At 32.6% G+C, this 22,193-nt stretch overlaps 1 protein-coding gene across 1 annotated transcript; it reads right to left on the bottom strand.

Moving 5' to 3' along the window:
- Positions 1–4,417: 4,417 nt before the first annotated feature.
- LOC148621318 (beta-microseminoprotein-like) lies at positions 4,418–9,693 on the bottom strand. The gene is made up of 3 exons (XM_088573987.1): positions 9,549–9,693; positions 6,519–6,648; positions 4,418–5,178 (listed from the first exon to the last, which is right to left on the bottom strand). The coding sequence occupies exons 1-3, from the start codon at positions 9,625–9,627 to the stop codon at positions 5,055–5,057; spliced, it is 333 nt and encodes a 110-aa protein (XP_088430113.1). The 5' UTR covers positions 9,628–9,693; the 3' UTR covers positions 4,418–5,054.
- Positions 9,694–22,193: the final 12,500 nt, after the last annotated feature.

The following is a 22,193-nucleotide window of genomic DNA, read 5'->3' as shown; positions in this document are numbered from 1 at the left end:
CTAGAAAAATTTAATTTTGAAGTCAAAAATAATATAGGTTAACTATTAATATCCTTAAAGAAATTTTATGATCGAGTAAAAGATTATCCAAATTCTTACATAAAGCGATTATTTTCAAAGGGGTGGACAGTGCAATTTATATCCTGTCACAAATTTTTAAAAGTTGAAAAGAAATGAAAAAAGAAAGACGCCGCTTGAAAGTCATATCTCAGTTATAGACGCACTAGTTACGCTCTCAACAGAAAGGAAATAATTTGCACACGAAATTATCAAGAATGTACAAATTAATGAAGGACGTAAAAAAACTTTGATTGAGTTATATCATGCAAATAGTGAACTTTTCCTTTTTTATATTTTGGCTATTGGTTATAATTAGTTATTATTGGTGACTTAGTTTTTGTGACTGTTTCCAAATTTACGGCGTACTTTCGTTGATACAATAGGAATGTTTAGCATCACTTTAGCCATTGAGTGTTGTTGTTTAAACTGATAGAGATATAAGTGGGTGACCTTTTTGAACATTTATAGTATTGTATATGTTTTCAATAAATAGGTTTTTCAATCACAAATGTTTAAATTTTTATTTCCAGGACGAGCATATCTATTGATCAAATATATTTACAAGAACCTTCACCAATATTGTTGCCCTTTTGACTTGTTTTGTTCGATCTTGGCGGGGCTGATTGAGGTTTCCTATTTCTATATTTTTTGGTTCTGTGTACTTTTTGTATATTTCAGTATTCTAGGTATGTACTTATGTTTTTGTTCTAATGCTGCTGATGAGAGGTTACACATTCACAGACATGTACATCATATCGAAATTTGCAATATTGATAGCTACCAATTGAACTCAACAGCAATGTGCGTATGCGTGAAAATAAAATTGATAAGAAGACCAACACCGATATTTAAGCTCAACACAGCTACAGTTTTTTTCCCTCCTTACAAACCGCTACAGACGGCCCTTTTAAAAATTTTCGGAAATCATCAAAATCACACATTGTTTGACAAGAGAATAACGTCGGTAAAATCATTTTTCACGGCTTTGCAAGATCCTTCCGTTTTCTGAAAATGGATATTTGCAAGAGTAAACAAGAGAACCGATGTTATAGCGGTCATCAAAAGAATGTAATCCAGGGACAAAGACCAGACATGGAAAACCGACATACACAACAAAGAACATAAAGTAACTGAAATCATACATAAAAAGTAACAAAAGCAAATGAGCAACTCAGACTCCACTAAAAACTGGGAACATGGACTATGTGCACCAGTAGGGTAAGCGTCCTCTGCTTTTCTAGAAACACCCGCCGAGTCCCTCATAAAAAGTCGTCCGGGTAGAAGAAAGAGGAATGGAAAACTATGACACATTGAACAAATCAGTTTTCATAGCGCATATGGATACACCGTAACGATCCACCAGTTCATGATGACGACCATTAAACCTTTGTAGTGATGACTTCAATTTTGTAGCAACATAACCCTGTTCAAGAAGCCTATTTGTTAGAATTCTAGCGCGATACAAAAAGTCAGTGTAGTCTTGGCAAGCTCTGGCATAACGTACGAGGTGTGATATGAACACTCCATACGCAGGTGCTGAAGGGATTTTGCAAATGAAAGGATAGTTGACAATTTTGAATAAAAAGTCATCACGTTTGTCGTAAAATTTGGTCAATAGTTTTCCCTTACCATAGATTTCTAGTGTAGATCAAGATATGAGGCTGACTTCACAGTGTCTGTAGTATACTTTATCTCTAGTTGTTTTGGGTAGATGCGATGCATCAAATCCCCAAAATTAGGAATGTTTAAAGCTAATACGTCATCTATATTGCGGAAACTGAGATTAAAGGATCTAGCTAAACGATATTCTTTCTTTCGGATCAGATCAGCTATAAAGTCAGCCTCATAAAAATAAAGGGATAGGTCAGCAAGTAGAGGAGCACAATTTGTTCCCATTGGAATGCCGACCGTTTGTTGAAAAAAGCTACCACTACTCTGGACAAATATGTTGTCGATTAAATATTCAGCATTTTGTAAACATCTTCTTCTGTATATTTGGAAGATGATTTGGAATTATTTCTTCCAAAGTATGAGGAATCTCTACCAAGAACTATATATTTGTATCTAGGTGCACCGTCTTTATTTGAAAAACAACGATGTACAATCTTTTTAAGTCGGAATTTTAACTAAGTTTGAGGAATAGAAGTATACAGTGTTGAAAAATCATAGGTTTAAATGCTATTATATTCTGATAATAGTCTTGCAGCGTCTAGATAATTCGTAGACGCTGTTTCGGAGCTTGACTAATGGTTGTCAGCTAAACTAGGTATTGTTCCGTAAACAGCAAAAACGAAAGTTACTAAGTAATTAATGAATCTTGACAATTATGGGGACCAATAAACCAAAATAGCATTTTTATCAATGATTACATTTGTCTTCAATCCCTTCATTTCATTTTGTTTGTTACATCATACAATTCATTGGGAAGTCGCGTTTTTCTTTTAAATAAAGTAAAAAGATGGATGCTCTTTCCCCGCCGTTCTGCTCGCTACTCAAGACCATAACAACACTTCGCAAATTAGATGCGATTGTATTATTCAAATTGAAGCATAGCTTTTCTATGATGGGAAAGGCAATATTTTTTTTAAGTTGATGCGAAAATGTCAGTTTCGTCATTTGGTAGGCTTTTCAACGTCATTTATTATGTATAAAATACTCCCGCTATCCGAGGAGAACTGGCATATTTCCGAGATTCGAAACACGCTAAAACAATGTCCGGAACAGAGCTCTTTGAATCTCCTACGTCAATCAAACACGTAAGCACAGGGACGACAATTATGGCAACACCGCCTGCACTAAGTCAAACTATGCTATATAGAAGTATAGATTTCATTAACCGAGTGATAATACTTTATTTTCTTCGTAAGTAAATCAAGAGCGTTAAAATTAGCACATGGTGTAATGGATAGCGGTTTCGATAGTACAATTAATGATGGTACCGGGTAAGACGGTAGAATATCTGCACCGAGTTACAGATACAGCCACACCAAGTAATATATATATAAGAAGTCAAATATGATATGGGAACTCTTTGATAGACCATCCCTGGATCCGCCACTGATCCAAGACATTTTTGTTATTATAGGATTAAACATTGTTTTCCCAAATTTATCGATATGTAAAATCGGGCCATTCACTCATAATCTGAAAAAGTGTTTACTCCTAATTATTATACCTCATGTCTATTTGCTGAATTTTTATTGGTTCAATACGAGGGTGATATTCTGCTATATCACACGACTCAGAGGGTGATAATTTTTATGTCTATTACCCTCTCTTAAAAAGCTAAACTGGTTTCGGTAAAAATTAGGTACCAGTTCAATTTAAGTCAGTTTTGTGTTTGATGGAGAATCAACATGCGTAACGTCTATATCAATAACTGATATAACATCGATTAATAGATGAATTTATTTTTCTTTTCTTGTGATGCCAAATTTACTTCGAATCCGTACCTAGGAAAAATTAAAAATTTATAATTATATTGTCCAACTAAAAAGAGACCGAGGTTGCAACTGGACAGTGGGAAATGTTCATATGAGAATTTATGTCATGTCAGTGTTGTCCATACATTGCATTCTTGACATTTGTGTTTGTTTGTTTTGTGGTTAAGTAGCAATCCAGCTAAGGATCATGCAAAATGTGATTCATGGGTAAAAAGCCTACATCTTTTTATTTTTGATATTTTGTTTGAAATGCCATAATAAACAGAAATAAACATGTAGTATTTCATATAACCAGTGCTCTTAGGAGATAACAATTATATAGAATGCACTGTAGAATTCAAAATTAAGGGAGATAACTCTGTAAATGGCACTCAAATACAATAGAATCTACTGTATTTTCAATGTCGATTATCTCCTAAGAGCAGGCAGATTTGAATGAATAATTACACATTTTAAGTACAGACCCATAAAAGAACTTAATCTGAAAAGATATATGGTAACAGTTGGATCAAATACAAAATATTTGTGTTTGTTAGCAGGGTAAAGTTACACTGATACATAGAATAAAGGGAACCAAGGTTATAGCGGTAATCAAAAGAATACATTCCAGGGACAAAGAACAGATATGGAAAACAGTACACACGACAAAGAATATAAAGTAACTAAAATCATACATACAAAGTAACAAAAGCAAATGAGCAACTCGGACTCCACTAAAAACTGGGAGCATGGACCAGTGAACCAGGTGCACCGGTAAGGTAAACGTCCTCTGCTTTTCTAACAACATCCGCCGAGTTGCTCATAATAAAGGTCTCAAAATGCGATGTGATCGCAGTTTACGTTAATTGTTTCAAATGAATGTGAATGAAGAAAATAAAACAATTTTAATGGAGAAAATAATGACAAAAGACACACATACAAAACTGAATGTTAGGACTTACTTCGAAAAAGAATATCAATGGAACACTAAGTTTAAAAAGATAAATAACATTTAGTTTAGAGGGTGATAGAGAGATTGTTACCACTTGAAAATACATTGTCAGCCTCGGCTACGCATCGGGATGACAACGATTTTGTCGGGTGCGGCTCTATCACTCTCTTAGCTCTATGTTATTTGTATATTTTTCCAATCCCAAAATTTCTGCAATACGTTGATCTTTATTTTATCGTGTAGACTGGCGTTCAGTAAAATTAAAACATTAAATTGAAATTGCAAAAGGCGTCATTCAACCAAAGTGACATGGTTTTTCAATATCAATTATTAAAATAAATGGGGGTTACCGATAACAAAATTTTCTTTCATATTGTACGTTGAATATACAATGCCATAAATTGATTGGAATAAGCAGATAATATTACTTCATGCCATGTTTGTTCACGATATTTTACATAGAATTTACAATGTTGTAAAAACTATCATCACGGAGGTCATAAAAATCATGCACGCACTAAAAATGCATAGGTTTATTAGGTTGGACTTATGTTACATTAAGCTAAATTAAATCAAACATTATAAAGGTCTTTTATTCCCGACGGCATTACTACTTCAAACTATCCTATCCAGGCAGTCACTTGACATTGGACCGTAGAATCATTTTTCTTAACAACAAGTGGTTTACACCCATTGAAAATCAGCTCACAGTCATTTGGAAACTCTACCGGTCGACCATGTAATCTGCAAATGAAAAAGAAGTGTGAAAAAGTGAGTAAAAACTGATAATAAAATTTAAAAAATGTTTGCTTTCGGTACAAATTAATCAACTTCTTTGTTTTTGACACACTGAAGGCAAATTAACTCTATAAACGCACTCATTTTTATCGAACAACTTTTCAGAGCAATTTATTGAATGATTGGCACACTCTGGCATAATGTATGAGTTTGTTATATGAAATACCCATATGATAAAGGGATGTTGTCAAAGATGAAAAGAAAGTTGACAATACGGAATGAGAAGTCATCGCGTTTGTCGTATAGTTTGGACATGGACTGTGCGTGTCTATGTTTTTGTTTGTCCAGTTGTTGTCCCTAGAATATGTTTGTTTTCATCGACTAGCGGTCTAGCCCTGATTTCTTTGATGTCCCTGCCATAGGTTAGTGATGTTGGCATATATATTGCACTAAGAAAAGGGTAGTTTACAATTAGAAGATCAGTATAATCACTTTTATCATCAAGTTTTGATTTCAGACGTCTTATGTCATCTACACGTATGTATACGTTAAGGCCTATGAATAAAGACAAAGATTAAGTTAATCAGATGTCTCCTTAAATTCAAATTTCTTTGGGTAGATAAGATATAAGTTATCCTCGAAAATGGGAATATTCAACTATATAACAGAAATTCCAACATTTTATCATCATCAGACTCGCTTACTTTTTGTTAGTATATTAGTGCGTGTGTGTGTGTGTGTGTGTGTGTGTGTGTGTGTGTGTGTGTGTGTGTGTGTGTGTGTGTGTGTGTGTGTGTGCTTTTGTACTCAAAAACAAAAGTGCTATACTGGTTTAAAAAAAGCTACTGGAAAAAAGACACCTTTGTAGGTCATGTGATGTTTTCAAAATCCACATCTTACACATGCAACTTGTGGAGTATACTTCATAACAGTTGCTCTTAATTAAACTAGTAAAAAAAGTTTGAAAATATGTTTCAACATTTGGCAGACCCAGCAATATGTCTCTGTAAGGACATTTGTAGAGTTTCGGTATCCATAAATAGAAGCGAGACCCATTTTACCTAAAGTAATACCAGGATTTGCTCATGATGCATTCTTACTTTTTGACAATCATGAGCGTACAGCTACTAGCAAATAATTTATATTTATTCTTTTTTTCTTCTTTTTTATTTATATTTGTCCTGCAGAGGTTTCATGATACTCCTTTCTACATATGTCAGCGAGACATCGAAATAATTTGGGACACGAGATTTTCCGTTATCTGTCTCATATTAAAAACCACTCACATCTAAACCAATTATCTGATGTTTTATCATGTAGTAAGTAAACAAGTTAAGCAAACATACGAGCAACAAGAGGCCCCAGTGTTACCACAGCTGCACCGTTCACATCTTGGTTGCATAATTTCAACCGTCGAATTCACGTGAATGACAACATTGACACCATTAACAGAAACCGGACATCCATTAAACTGTCCTGAAACAAAAATATCGACTTTAATAAACGATATTGAAAAAGAAAGAATGTTCGCAAGCATATGCCATATTTATCTGTCTTGTTTAATGTATTATTCCATAATGAAAATGAAAAAAAAACACTATATTTGTATCTTTGCATGAGGTTTATCTACACATTTTTACAAGACAACCGAAGTTATATTTCGTGGAAAGATGGATAGATATTAAGACACTCATTGTTCAAGAAACTTACAATGGTTTCATGTAGGTTTAACATAATTTCTTCAATACTAGTCAACAAACTGACAATAAGGCACGTATATCAAAGATACAAACGGATATTAAATACAAAAAATACCAATCATATATTCAGAAAATTTCGAAACACTGTACACGTGTTTGAAGGAGTAATCTTTCATCAGCAGCATTATAATCAAATATATAGGAGAATCTCAATCCAAACAAAAACAAAAACAAAAAACAAAAAACATTGTATAGAAGAAATACCCAAATTGGGGCAAAACCAAAATTATTGAAATAGTAAGCAAAATCCATCACAGAGAGATTCTACCATGTGCAATACAAGGAAAAAAAGAATCATTGTTTTAGGTATTTTGAAGTTTGCATTACTGCAAATTTTGATAAGTATGATGATTAAAACCTGATAAAATTCGGGTCGGACAATTTGACTATTGGGTTGGTGAATACAAAATGAATGTAAATCAATTGATAAAACAATGCAGCAAAACCAAGAAGCACATATTCACATAAATAAGTCCCTCAATCCTACAGATCAGCAAGTAAATCATTCTGCAGGTTGTAGAAATCTTAAGTCTATGTTAACCTTCATGTATAGAATAATTTGATTGAAATTCCCTTTTTATCTTTGTTGTGAAATATTCATATACTATTCCTATATTTTCCGGACTGAGAAAGGAAACTATTAAGATATACTATACAATAAACCAATTGATACATAAAAATGCATTTGGTAACGTGTCATTGTTTTGTTTTTTGTTGTATGGTTATACAAGTGATTATGTCAATATATGATTTTGGATAACTTCATTATTAATTGTTTAAGGAAGAGTAATCAAGGGAACAAAGGTTATAGTGGTAATCAAAGAGTAATCAAGGGAACCAAGGTTATAGCGATAATCAAAAGAATGTAATCCAGGGACAAAGACCAGACATGGAAAACAGACATGCACAACAAAGAACATAAAGTAACTAAAATCATACATACAAAGTAACAAAAGTAAATGAGCAACTCCACTAAAAACTGGGAGCATGAACCAGGTGCACCGGTAGGGTAAGCGTCCTCTGCTTTTCTAGAAACACCCGTCGAGTTGCTCATAAAAAGTCAAGTCCGGGGTAGACAAACGAGGAAAGGAAAACCATAACGATCCACCAGTTCATGATGACGACCATAAAACTTCTGTAGTGATGACTTCAATCTTGTAGCAACATAACCCTGTTCCAGAAGCCTATCTGTTAGAGTTCTAGCGCGGTACAAAAAGTATCATAACGTATGAGTTGTGATATGAACACTCCATACGCAGGAGCCGAAGGGATGTTGCCACAGATGAAAGGAAAGTTGACAATTCTGAATGAAAAGTCATCACGTTTGTCGTAAAGTTTGGTCAATAGTTTTCCTTTACCATCGATTTCTAAGTGTAGGTCAAGATATGAGGCTGACTTCACAGTGTCTGTAGTATCTTTTATCTCAAATTCTTTTGGGTAGATGCGATATATCAAATCCCCGAAATTAGGATTCTTTAAAGATAACACGTCATCTATATAGCGGAAACTGAGATTGAAGGATCTAGCCAAACAATATTCTTTCTTTCTGATCAGATCAGCTATAAAGTCAGCCTCATAAGAGTGAAGGAATAGGTCAGCTAGTAAAGGAGCACAATTTGTTCCCATTGGAATGCCGACCGTTTGTTGAAAAACACGTCCACCACACTGGACAAATATGTTGTCGATTAAAAATTCCAGCATTTTGTAAACATCTTCCTCTGTATATTTGGAAGATGATTTGGAATTATTTCTTACAAAGTATGAGGAATCTCTACCAAGAACTATATATTTGTATCTAGGAGTACCATCTTTTTTGGAAAAACAACGATGTATAATGTAAAGTCGTGATTTTAAGTGAGTATGGGGAATAGAAGTATACAGTGTTGAAAAAAACATAGGTTTTAATGATATTATATGCAGATAATAGTCTTGAACTGATTGTCTCCAAAAGATCTTGATTTTTTTAGGATCCACATTGAATTAATACCACTACGGGAGTAACAAGTGTTGTGGTAGGACTGTAGACCCTCTTTGACAGTTGTGAGTATAAAAGTTAAAAGTTTTGAAAGAGGTTTGGTGGTACATTTTGCAGATCCAGCTATGAAACGTTGTTTGTATGGATTCTTGTGAAATTTGGGAATCCAGTACATAGACGGTAAATCACAATCATCGTCCAAAAGAATGTAATCCAGGAACAAAGACCAGACATGGAATACAGACATACACAACAAAGAACATAAAGTAACTAAAATCATACAAACAAAGTAACAAAAGTAAATGAGCAACTCGGACTCCACTAAAAACTGGGAGCATGAACCAGGTGCATCGGTAGGGTATTAATTCTCAAAGGTTAAAATTGTCTATCCACTGGGTCGATGCCACTGCTGGGTGAAAGGGAAGTCATCTGAAGTATTCATTATCCCAGTAGTCTATTGTCTGACTAAAATCATATAAATCATAGTTCAAAATCTATAAATCCAGAAGTGTAGACCTTCTCATTGTTTATTCCTTGGATTTTTAATCCGAATTTCATTTGTAAATGAGCACTATTTTCCAAACTTTTCAAACAGCTGAATAATAAGAAAATGAATGGGTTAAATTAACTTTCAAACTTACCAGTTTTTTCAATAAAGTAGCAAGCAGCATCGGTTCGTTTGACAAATATAAACAAGACGAAAATAAAAAGTCCTTTCATTGTGCTTTTTTATGATTTGTCAATTTGTTAATATAGGTCACATGACTTGGTCGTCTCGTGATATTTGGCTGACACTTGGTAATAGACTTAATATTGATAAATATGTTATATGAAAGAAAGAAAGAAAAAGGATCGATGGCGGATTGAATTGGCCATGTAATAATCTGGCAGCAAGGTGTTGTATAATGTGCATGCAAAGTATTTATAAAAGAAAAAAAAACCTAACGAGAGTCCTACCGTTCAATGAAGATAACAGTAGTCATATTCGAACATAATGTTTTCTTCAGATTTATTTGCATTTCAAACACATAGCATTTTTGTTTTCGTTTGTTTTTGTTTTTTCGACTCCACACCAACATGATAAATAGAGGATATTGTCATGGATGATTGACTTGCGTCTGTCATTTAGTGTGAGATAGTTAGCAGTCAATAGGTTTAACAACTGATTATTTCATTTCATTAGAGTATAATCTAGGTTTCGCCAACCCAGAGCCCGGGAAGCACTTAGAAACTCTTAAGCTAACAGACAACTCTTGATCGCTGTCATTTACTGCCTAAAGAAGTATAAGGATCGTTCAGTGAATAATTTGCAGTCGTAATATGTAAATCATTATTTAAATCAACTCAAACACGTATGACTATGACCAATGGTTGATGTTATGTTCATAGTATTTGCATTGATTTCTGTATATGCCTGTTCCTGAAAGTGGACCTGTATCTAACGCTATTCCATCAGTTTGGAAACTATTGCCAAATCAGATTATTAAAATTACTGTTTACTTGATATCAGATGTTACCGCTCGTAAAATGATAAATGCGTGTACTTTAATCAATGACATTTATTTACTCAATAACAATATTAATAATCCTACTTTATTCAATGACCAGGTTCGGACCAGGTAACACTTTTGAAAACTACTTTGTGGTTTATAAGTGAAAACTGGAGCAACACCAAGTTATTTCTAATTATATGTTAAAAAATTAGAAACATCCCATAAATACTAAATCGTAGTAAATTAATCTAATCATACATTATCTGAACACCGTAATTCGATATCAAGTGCATTGATGTACTAACCGTCTTAAAGTCGATGATTTTCGCTTTCCTAAGAAAGTTCAGAGGCTTTTCATTTTTAAGTGCTGCGTTTAACCAAAATAATATTACATGAGCTATTGTACTGAAATGGTCTAAACGTAAGTTTGCAAAATCTTTTATGAAACAAAATTCTTTTTAAATAGATGGCATTATGAAAGTGACAATGCTGTGTATATCCTTTTAAGATAAACCTATTGTTACTAGTACTTCTAAAAATAGAAGTAGGTGGTTAATGGTTTACTTTGGAAATGTTGTCGGTGATAGTTTTTCAATTTGAAATGCTTTATACCACCATACTTAATTAATGCCGTACTCGTAAACTCGCACTGTGTATGTTTAATTTCCAGGCCTAAATTAAAGTATAAAGGAAATGAATCTTTGGACAGCGGAAGACACCGTTAAGCGGAAAGTATTTGCGTACTTCTAATTTCGCTATATTTTAGAGGATTAGGAAATCGCGACAATAAAAATCTGAAGACGCGCAAAATGAAAACCGCGGAAATATGACACTCCTATTCATGGAGTTAGTCGAATGTTGGCACCCCGCTAAACTCGTGTCTTGTATTTTAATGCATCACATTGTTTGACATAAAAGCTTATAAAACATATTTCAGGCACATATCAATCTCCAACATATAATGAATGATCCAATAACTTAACAGCAACGGTCACAATTAAAAGTAATCCAGAGTCATTGTATAATTTGTATGACCAGAGCATGTTCCGTAGTTTCGAGTCTAGTTCGGATATGTTTTTTTTAATTTATGTATCCATTTAAACGCAAGGAAGTAGAAGTTGATTGTAAAGATTTTTAAAAGTACTATTTTGTGTAAGAATCAGGCAACGGGTGGCACATCATGTTCTCAAATAAGTCTTTGTTGCCTTAAATTATATTCAATACATCTTAAAACAAACAACTGAAAATATATTTTAATTTATCCTGAAGCATCTTGTACTAAGATATTTTTAGACTGCATGTATAGCAAAATGTGCGGGAAAATTTTCCCGTTATTCTTCCATAGTTCATTTAACTAAACTTGACCTATCATTATCTTAAAAAAGGCAAATTTTACAAACAATACGCTGGTTATGCCTTGAGGTTATCAGGTTTAAGTAACTGATTAATGCAATAAAATCTCCGCGTGGTTTCCTTCATGTGCAACACCTCATACACATTTTGCCCGATTCTTATACGAAGTAGTACTTAAAAGTTTATAACCTTCTACATGTTTTAGCTTGGCGTTAAAAAGCCGCTTAACGGCTAAACGGTTTTTTTTTCTGGCTCTCTATCCGTCCACAAAACTTTTGTTTCCTCGTAAAACAATTTCGTTGATCTAAATGGGTGATTCGTTATTCTATTATCTGAATATTCATAGTATGGTAGGTATGTATTTATTAAATGAAATTGCAAGCCCCTACATCAATAATAGATTGTATGACATACTTTGTTAGAATTTATTGTGCCGAATTTGACTTCGATAATTTTTGCTTTATATGTATATTTTATTACTCTATGTATGTATTTAGGTCATTCATTGACACATTATACGTGTTCATCATACCAAACTTTGCAATAGTGAGAAAAGACCTACAGGAACGTCTTTCGTCTAGTAGCCTACTTTTGTGTGCAGGATACGTGCTTTGATTTGTCAACTGTGTATACTACACTGCCACATGACAATCTCAAGTCAATTGTACGTGATCTTATTCTTATTTGTAGGTTGTACAAAGCAAAGAACTAAAAGATATGCTTATCTATTACTAGGTAACGGAAAGGCTTGTTTTGTGAAGGAACATACTGATTCTGGTATAAAATACTCAGAATCTGATATTGTTATAATGTTAGAATTTCTGGTCGATAAATTGTTTGTAAAGTTTTGGGGCATGTATTTCAACAGACCATCGGGATACCTATGGGAACTAATTGTGTGCTACTCTTGACCGATCTATTCTTACATTTCTATGAAGCCAGCTTTTTACTAGGCACCTATGGAAAAAAAAGAGAAGCGAGTAGCCCGGTCCTTCAATTTCAGTTTTCGATATTTAGATGAAGTATTATCTCTGAATAATCCTAGTTTCAAGATTTACCTACATTTAATCGACCCAAATGAACTTCAAATTAAAGAGATACCTGATACACATTCTTCTGCCTCATACATAGACCTTAATTTATACATAGATGACACAGAACGCTTGGAATTGAAACTTTATGACAAACGTTATGATTTTGAAATATTTGTAAAACTTATAATAAAAAGATGAAATTTGATGTATATATTGATAAAATGTATTTAAGAATTTATACATAGACAAATGTAACATCCGTGATGGTATACAAGTGTAATTTAGATATAAAAAAAAGTATCTGGAATGTTTAAGTCCCCTACCGTATTGTTCTCTCCTCAGCATAAGCTAGCTGATTTCCAAAATACCGACTTCCTCCCAAACTATGGGAACTAAAATTGAATCGAAAAGGGCGTTATTATTTTTATTATTTCCCACCTCGTCCGTGCGTGCTTTCCTCCTGTGGTAGTTTTTAAGGGTCTGTTGATTTTTTTAAAACGTACATGACTGTTTCGGAAGGCAACCCTAATTTGTATGAAAAGTAATATTTTGTTCATTATGTTTTATACTCCTGGTGTGTATGAGAATATTCACTTATGCACTTATGAATACATGTAACTTGAACCTCGAGCTCCACACATCCAGGGTTTGAAAATTGTGTATTTTCATGGAAGAAACAACTTGACATTTCTAATATGACTACCTTAAAACAGATTATTTCAACAAAATAAGACCATATTCTCATAATTGAAACAACCGTATGCAACTTTTCTAAAATTTTACGTTAATTGGGCTTTAGGTTGTTTCTTAATCCGTGGGTCACAATTTGTAAATATCGAAGCAATATCGTTTGTTGCTGTTATGTCTGTGTTATATGGTCTTTCGTCTTGGTATCCTCGTCTTATAAATGAAAAAAAAATAACATAGGTTGTTTCATATGAGAGTTTCAAATTTCACAAAATGAAATTGAATTTAAGTGCCAGTATCTATATGAAACAGGCAGTGATTGAAACATGGTATGAAAACAACACAATTTTGAAAGTGTAATTTGTCTATTTACACCATCACAATCAAGGGAAAAAGACAAGATTTTTACTATCATTTTGGTAATTAAGTTATATTGGAATATACTGAATATAAACATTTCAAGGGCCGTTAACTCTGTCAAAAACCTCATTTTTCTAACATTCTATTGAAAAAATTCTGTGTAGATCTATATGAAGTGATGCAGAGATCAAGTAATGGTCTTTTCAAACAGGGTAAGCATTCTTGAGTGAAACTGTATTGTCAGATCGGTGGAACTTGACATACATGTTTATATTTTTTCCATTTTGCCTGATTATTACAAAACTTTCTCTTAATTGGTATTTTTCATTGCTTTATTTGTGCCTTGGTAGTAGCCTCATCTTTTCAAGAAAAGACCCAATATTCTTAATGATTTAAAATAAGTTAACCCACAATATCCGGTTTAAATCCAGTAACTGGAGTAGTCCTTTGGCGGACATTTTATATTAAAAATCTTAGAGTATATATGCATACTCGGCAATCACTAGACTAAACGCCTCTTTCTCCATTTCTTTCTGTATATCTTGTCTCTTTTGTTATCTCGTGCTGACCTCTACTGTAAAATAACAAATAATTCATATACATTTTCCTTAAGTTTATCAGTTCGTCAATTTTGTTACAGCCCTTCATTCATATCTTAACTTTAACTTAATAAATAAGATTGACATTCCAGACGGCATGAAAATTAGTTGTTTATATATAGTTGCTGGGCTGGGAGGATTCACCATGCAGTCCCTGAGTATTTATGCTTCCGTATGAATAACTTATTTGGTATTTTCTGATTAGTACTATTGCAATTAATATTTCTGGGGTTCTTTTGGTGACTTGAGGCGATTTTAAGAGTCATGATTGATAAAAAAAAATTCCTTAATATCTCAACTGCTTCTGCTTCAAACAAATCAGAAGCAGAGAGTTTTTTAAAAGCAGCCAATTCCTTTTTTTTAGAATACTGACTATTTGATGGAGAAAGAAAGGTCAGAGAGTCAGAAGTACTCTCCCAGGACACAAATATTTCTCAGCTGTTGAAAGTTCCATAGAAAAACATTATCAAATCAGCTGTATTTGAATATCTAAAATGTCCGAATGATGGTATTCAGTGCAACTGGTGTGTAAATTCTATCGACATTGGCCCTGGACCAGATCCCATACCAAAACCTGTCCCAGGAACAAATGGGCATTATCAAAAAAAATTGTTGATACCCCACGGTTAAATGCAGATGGTAAATGTAGTATCCCAGACCAATTTCAACCAAGAGCACAATTGAAAAAGTTTTTTTTGTAATTTTCTTTACAGTGCCAGAGGTAGAGGGCATTTTAAAATTGTTTTGGAAAGCTCTTTCATAAAAAAATACGTTTTTCGTGACTTTTTAATGTAGAAAAAATATTTGTATTTATATATCTATCGGTTGATACCAAATTTAAGACGTTTTGGTTGTGTAATAATTTGTAGAATCGAATTTATATTATTTTCTTATGAGACGATTGAAAATCCTGTTTTTACATTTTTTGATTCATTCTGAACATGAAAATCTATACAAGTCATCAAAAGAATCCCGTAAGTATTAGTTGTAATATTTATAAACAGAAAATACACATAAGCCATTTTTGTATTGAAGCATAAATACTCTAGAAATTTAGACATCAATTTAATCAGTTTTTCGGTTGGGTAAGGGTACATATTCTTTATTTAACTCAACAATCGATAAATGTTATCACACCTTATTGGTTCCATTGTAAAGCTGAAATATTTGACTGTCTGATGATACCTCTATTTGTAATTTTGCTTCATTTTGCAGAAAGTAGAGATTAGAAAAATGAAAAAAAAAAACAAATAAGTTGGATTTTTGCCTCAGAGAGGTATAAATAGTTGCTAAAAAACCAAATGGTTGGTAAATAAGTTGTATATTAAGGGTACCTGTAAATCATATTTTGGTTTATCAGTTGGGGAAAGGTGGCACTGGGGTTATTTCAGCACATGTATTAATATTTTTCCAAATTCTCATTATCTTTGTACATGTACATGTATACTGTACGTACATGTAACATTTTTGTGTGAAAATTTCTGAAATCTATTGATGACCATTTAACGAGTTTTGATTAGGTATTTTTTACCAATCATTTTTTACGTATTATTGATTTCTCGTCTTCCTTTAGACAAAATTTTATAAGAGGATTAGGATTAAATGTGCATAATTAATCTGATTATTCAAAGTTAGATAATAAACCTTAAAAGATTTTAAATGTTAAAACACCGTTTCCATTGATGAAATTTTATAGGTACATCACTTATCATATGCATTTGAGCATTAAGGAATAAAGTAACTGTCACAAGCACAACTCCTCCTTAGGCTAGCACTCAGCAGTTTTGTTTAGTTTCGCACTTTTGAAAAATGACATAAATGGAAGAGAAATCAGGGGAACTAAGATTCAAGCGGAAATCAAAAGTGTAATCATGGGAAAAAGACCAGACATGGAAACCAGACAAACACGACAAAGAACATAAAGTAACTAAAATAATACATACAAAGTAACAAAAGTTAATGAGCAAGTCGGCTTCCACTAAAAACTGGGAGCATGGAGCAGGTATACCGGTAGGGTAAGGGTCTTCTGCTTTTCTAGAAACATCCTCCGAGTTGCTCATAAAAAGTCAAGTCTGTGGTAGACGAAAGAGAAAAATGACAACTATGACACGTTGAACAAATCAGTTTTCATGGTTCAAATGGATACACCGTAACGATCGATCCACGAGTGTTCATAATGACATAAAACTTTTGTCGTGATGACTTCAATTTTGTAGCAACATAACCTTGTTCAAGAGGTCTAGCGTAATACCAAAAGTCTGAATTGATTAGTCAAATTATCTTTTTTTTAAGTTTACAAAAACAAAAAAAATGTTTAGCCGTGCACATCTCCGTTATGTTCATGAGCAATCAGCAATGTTTTAAAAACAAGGAAATCGTTATCAAAAACAGATTGTAAACGATTAATACGTGTATATATTTTTCACACTATATATAATATTTTATTGCAATATTCTTCACAAAGCACGAAAAGCTTGATAAATAACAAATAGGTTGACCAAACTTTTAAATAGTGTCATTCGTGAGGGATATTGATGTCTAATTTTTAAAAATAGCACTTCGTTATTTCTTTATTTATTTTTGTATCAACGTTGATTCACTCATGGGATAACACAAAGAAACTATAACACTATTTGGAATCAATTTTTGGCGTGACAATGGTTGTGCCATTATTGTAGGTACATACCGGAATGGGTAACCTGTATCCGTACCCGCATTAAGTTTTCCTAGTACCTAAATACTCTTTTGACGATTCATTTATTATTACGTGATTTTACCAAATGATAGTTTGTAAAAAATAACAAAATGATATTATGGCTAGGTCGGAATCCATGATTTTTCAATTGTTATCGAAAATTTGATTTTGTTCAATTTTTAATTTTCAATATTATCGAAATTTGTAACCCAAATTTCCCGTATCCAATGTAAAAAAACGATATTTTTTTTGTTTGGTAATTTGTACAGTATTATTATAAATTTCACATTAACACACCATATTATTACTAAAATATTCAAGGGCGATTAATTAAAATCGAAACAGATTCTATTTTTATGACTTTCTTTTTCATTCTTGATAAGTTCTTTTTTAAATCAATATCAAATCTTTCAAAACTTATCCAAAGTCTTAAAATGAAGTTTTAACCTCTGATTGTTTTCAGGAAATCGTAAAATTAGGACTGGAAAATGAGAATAGTCCAATAATATTTTGTTACGGTAACTTCCGATTTCATATTTCGGGACTTTTGAGAACACAAAATCGAGCTTTTTCCAGTGAACGTCGCTCACATTTCGATAATGGTTTTTCTTTTAATTTTTACCTTGACTGATTTTTTGTATTGCAATTAGGCATGTTAATTTAACGGATATACACTATTGCTAGACGTAGTCTAGAACTTTTATATTATTTTATTACATTAATTTGATTTTATGTTAACAGTTGTCTAGACGTAGTCTAGAAGTTTAGAATTTTCTTTAACTTGAAAGAATTGTAGTTTGAATACATCCATCTATTGCTACACGTGACGTAATGTAGCTTTTGCTATGACTTTCTTGTGAGCTCTATATATATGATTTGTTCTAGTTTTTCAACTGTTGAAGACCGATGGAACAACCTTTCCACATTGTTCTGTGCATATACTTAATAAGAGGCATAAAACATTTATATATTTAAATTAATCCCAACACGAGGTTTTTAAGGACTTAACAGTATAAGAAGTGCGTAACACGTGATAGTCACGTGGTTTCGTGGATAGTTGTTGAAACTAAATTAATCAAGATTTGGCCATTTTAAATTCCTCGAATTTGAAGTAATTATGTGTTCTCAACCAAGTAAATATGACCATTTTCTTTCCCTTGAATCTATTAATCCATGTTTTATATAGACTCCCTGTTCTAGCACCCTGTAATCGACCCAGTAATGACAAAATATGGTTATGAATCTTTTAGAATTAATTATTCAGTATTTTACAGAGTTATTTGTACTTCTTAAGACCTTTTGATAAATTTCTTTTACAGTGACAGCTGCAGTTATTTTAATACCTTAATGGTTGAATTCAGATGAATCACGATAATAACTATATGATAATAAAATGGTTTTGGTAAACTCAAATTCTAAATATTAACACTTGATATGTTAGTGAGTTATAGATTTTGCCAACTGTTTCAATTATATTCCATAATGCTTGAGCAATTGATATCCGATAGCTCTTTTTACATCAATTTTTTGTTTACAAGGAACATGGTATTTTACAGATGTATCCCATCATTTAACATTATGTCAGTAATATTTTTGTGATGTTTTTCCATTACATGAGTCAAAAAAAATTATGTTAATTAACAAATTCATTTTCTGATGTTTTTAGTGGTTGGAAGATATATTATATATTTGATACTAGAATCAGACATTCTGTTCTAACTTGAGAAACAAAATATAAAGCATACCTTGCATCAGATTATGGATTCACTAAATCAACTGGTACCTAAGGCAGGGTACTGGACTGAGGTTTCAACTGTTTGTTTTCTTATTTAATCCAACAAGTTTGATGGAATCTATTTTAAATTTTCGACCCTTAAGTACTTTAGGATGGAATAAACTTACTGTTGATGTGTATTTCCTGCTCCATTAAGAGAGGTCTACAGCGGTTAAGTCTCGTGTAATCATATCTAGCTATAGATTACGTGTTATAATACTGATTTTCATTATCTTAACCTAGAATGTGGTCAGTGAGTAGTTATTGGCCTGAATTATATATTCATTTTGTTACTTTTTTATGTATGATTTTAGTTACTAGGTGTTCTTTATTGTGTATGTTTTCTGTAGTGATGACTTCAATCTTGTAGCAACATAATCCTATTCCAGAAGCCTATTTGTTAGAGTTCTAGCGCGATACAAAAAGTCTGCGTAGTTTCGGCAACCTCTGGCATAACGTACGAGTTGTGATATGAACACTCCATACGCAGGAGCCAAAGGGATGTTGATATCTGTCGACTGAAGTGACTGTCTAGTTGACACAGTTGTCAAAGGGTTGATATAAATTTTTTATAATTTCTTACTATGTATTGAATATTTCATAGTTTTCTGGTCAGCTTGATTTACAAGACTGGTCTTTATTACAATGATTTATATTGCTTTGGTTTTTCAATTTTGTTTTAAGGCTTAATATCACCCCGAATACAAGCAGGTAGAAGAAATTGTACCTACTTCTTCTAACTATTTTATTGTACTGCTTACTAGTACATCTTTACATCTATTACAATTGTTTACAGACGCTTATTTTGATTCTTGGTAGTATTGCCTCCTACATATTTGCAAGTCGTACTTAAGATATTTTCTGGCATTTATTGGTACTTTTGATTCGGCATTTATAATTATCTTACAACCAGAATATTAAACTAGGACCTTATGTCTCATATTCATGGCATTTTGAGATGTTAATTGTGCAGTATATTCATTTAGTTTTATTTACTTGGTGTCAATAATTATTTTTGTGGATTTAAGGTCGTTTTAGTTTCAATCTGTTCTGCCTTAATTTCTGCTGCTTTTTAGAGCAGAATGATTTTTGCTAGATTCTATTTAGTAAATAGTTACCAGTTCAATTTGATTATTATAAATAAAATAAACTAAGGTTTCTTGTCTAGCCATTCAGTTATTATTTGTGTTTGCGTTTTCCCAATCCTGCATAGATGAAAACACATTTGATTGCAAGGAAAATGGAACATGACTTGAATGACATAAATATTTACATTTTGGTTTGTTTCAGTTACATTTTTTTTATTATATATGTAATACATGCTGTAAGTATCATGAACTTGTTTACCTCATTAGGTAGTGGAGAATAAGTAACCTATGAAAGCAGTTGAAATATTTCTGTCTTCAGAAGTCACCCTAAATAAAATGATTGTGATTGGAGATTGTCATATAGCGATGGTATAGTAATTGCTCATGGTAATATTTATTAAATGTTTTTGATTGATATAACTTAGATTTTAAACAGGATCTGACCTTTTTTTTGTATTTGATGGTATATGTTCATAAACATTTGTAATTGCTATTGTACACCATTAGTGCTGATCATACCCTCTCTTCATCAATTTCTATATCCTTGGCCACACTTTTTTGTGAAATGTGTTTGGTCACTAACATACGAAAAAAATTATACGATCAAGGTTTTATTTCTTAGGTATATGTGTTTATGAGATGAATTAATTATCAGTATTGTAGTAAACTTGTATTTGGTGTTAAGCAGTTAAGTTATCTATATGGTAAACTTGCTATGGTCTTTGCACCCGTTATATAAATTCTCATACAATAAATAAATTTATATGTTCAACATCCTTAATTGTATTTATTTCAATTCTTACATTTGAGTATATATGGATCTTTCGGTTTCAATGTTGCATTATAAACTTATGTACTGTAATTGCTTTATTTTGTGAATTTTTCTGAAAAGGTTCTTTTTTGGTCAGTAAAAGGTTTGTTTACTAGTAGCAAACTCATTTTATGTATTACTTAGTTTGTTCCAACTATTTGAACATGTTATATTATACCCTTCTTTAACTAAGGCGAAGTAAGATAATGCTCTCTCATCCAAGCATCTTGTAGAGATGTGACGGATGAAGGCCATTATCATAATGAGCCTGAGGCTAAAGAAGGGTATAAGATACCCTCCTCGTGTGTTTGTCATATTTATTGTGACTGGTATCTTGCAGTGCAATTGCTACTAATATCAGTATACAGTATAAATTCTTTCTTGTTGACACATTAATTTCCACTCTGTCTTTATACTGTTGGAACAAACTCTCTTTAAAAATTGAAGATAACACGTGGAGCAGGGCTTATATAAGGGCCTAAGGTTACTGTCATGATATATGATTTTGACCTCTTTAAACGAGACTGATATTGCTTGTCTTGCGACACAGCTCAATTAATATGTTATATTATACCCTTCTTAAGCCTCAGGCTCATTATTATATGCACTTCATCCTTCACATCTCTACGACATACTTGGATGAGGGAACATTATTCTCAACACGCAAGGGAAAAAATTAGGATTGATATTGCATACGATGAAAACATAACTTCTTCAAAGTTTAAACTTGTTAAGATCTGGCATGTAGTAGTCCTTTGTTTGTGCATTACAGTAAATTATAATCAGTTTCTTTTTTTATGTTTTAACAAGGGACTCAGACTTTTTAAAATTTATTTTTATGTTTAAATGCCCAATTTTTTTTTCCACAATGACCGGGGAGTATTGTGATCACGCCAAAGTACCAAGTCAGGAATTTCTTACCTCTGTATGTCCATTTCTGTTTTCACTTTCCGTTTACTTTTATGTTTATAGTGTATAAGGGCAACTATTTTGCTGTACATGTGCATAATGTTGTTTTTGGGCCAGCTTCAGCCTGCCCTTTGATATGAGGGTTTCCTCGTCGTTCATTGAAGACCCATTGGTGGCCTTGTGCTGACATTTTTTTCATCTCGGTGGGGTCGTTGTTTTTTTTACACATTCACCATATCCGCTTTCGTTACACCTTTGTTTTAAAGCAATGAAAATTATCTATGGAATCCAACAATATTTGTATACATCATATATTGTTTCTTTAAAGACTGGGTTTTTTTCTAATGAAAATCAATCATCAACACTACTCTATCTAGACCATACTGAATATGATCATACACATAATAAGATGAAGTTGAAACCTTTTAACGCTCCCAAAGAAACAGTACTTAAAAACAACTTTGATAATTTTTGTCAGCTCTG

This window comes from Perna viridis, chromosome 3 (genome assembly GCF_037379345.1).
Source record: "Perna viridis isolate PV_CMFRI_1.1 ecotype Kerala chromosome 3, ASM3737934v1, whole genome shotgun sequence".
Classification (NCBI taxonomy): Eukaryota; Metazoa; Mollusca; class Bivalvia; order Mytilida; family Mytilidae; genus Perna; species Perna viridis.
Note: the sequence above shows the minus strand (reverse complement) of the source record. Positions and strands in the feature narration are given on the sequence as shown.

Bases quoted from the DNA above. Each gene is read 5' to 3' on its own strand.
- LOC148621318 (XM_088573987.1), bottom strand. From the start codon at position 9,627: ATGAAAGGACTTTTTATTTTCGTCTTGTTTATATTTGTCAAACGAACC. The intron at 6,649-9,548 runs GTAAGTTTGAAA...TTTTTGTTTCAG, and splicing joins CTACTTTATTGAAAAAACTG to GACAGTTTAATGGATGTCCG. The intron at 5,179-6,518 runs GTATGTTTGCTT...TTTCATTTGCAG, and splicing joins ACTGGGGCCTCTTGTTGCTC to ATTACATGGTCGACCGGTAG.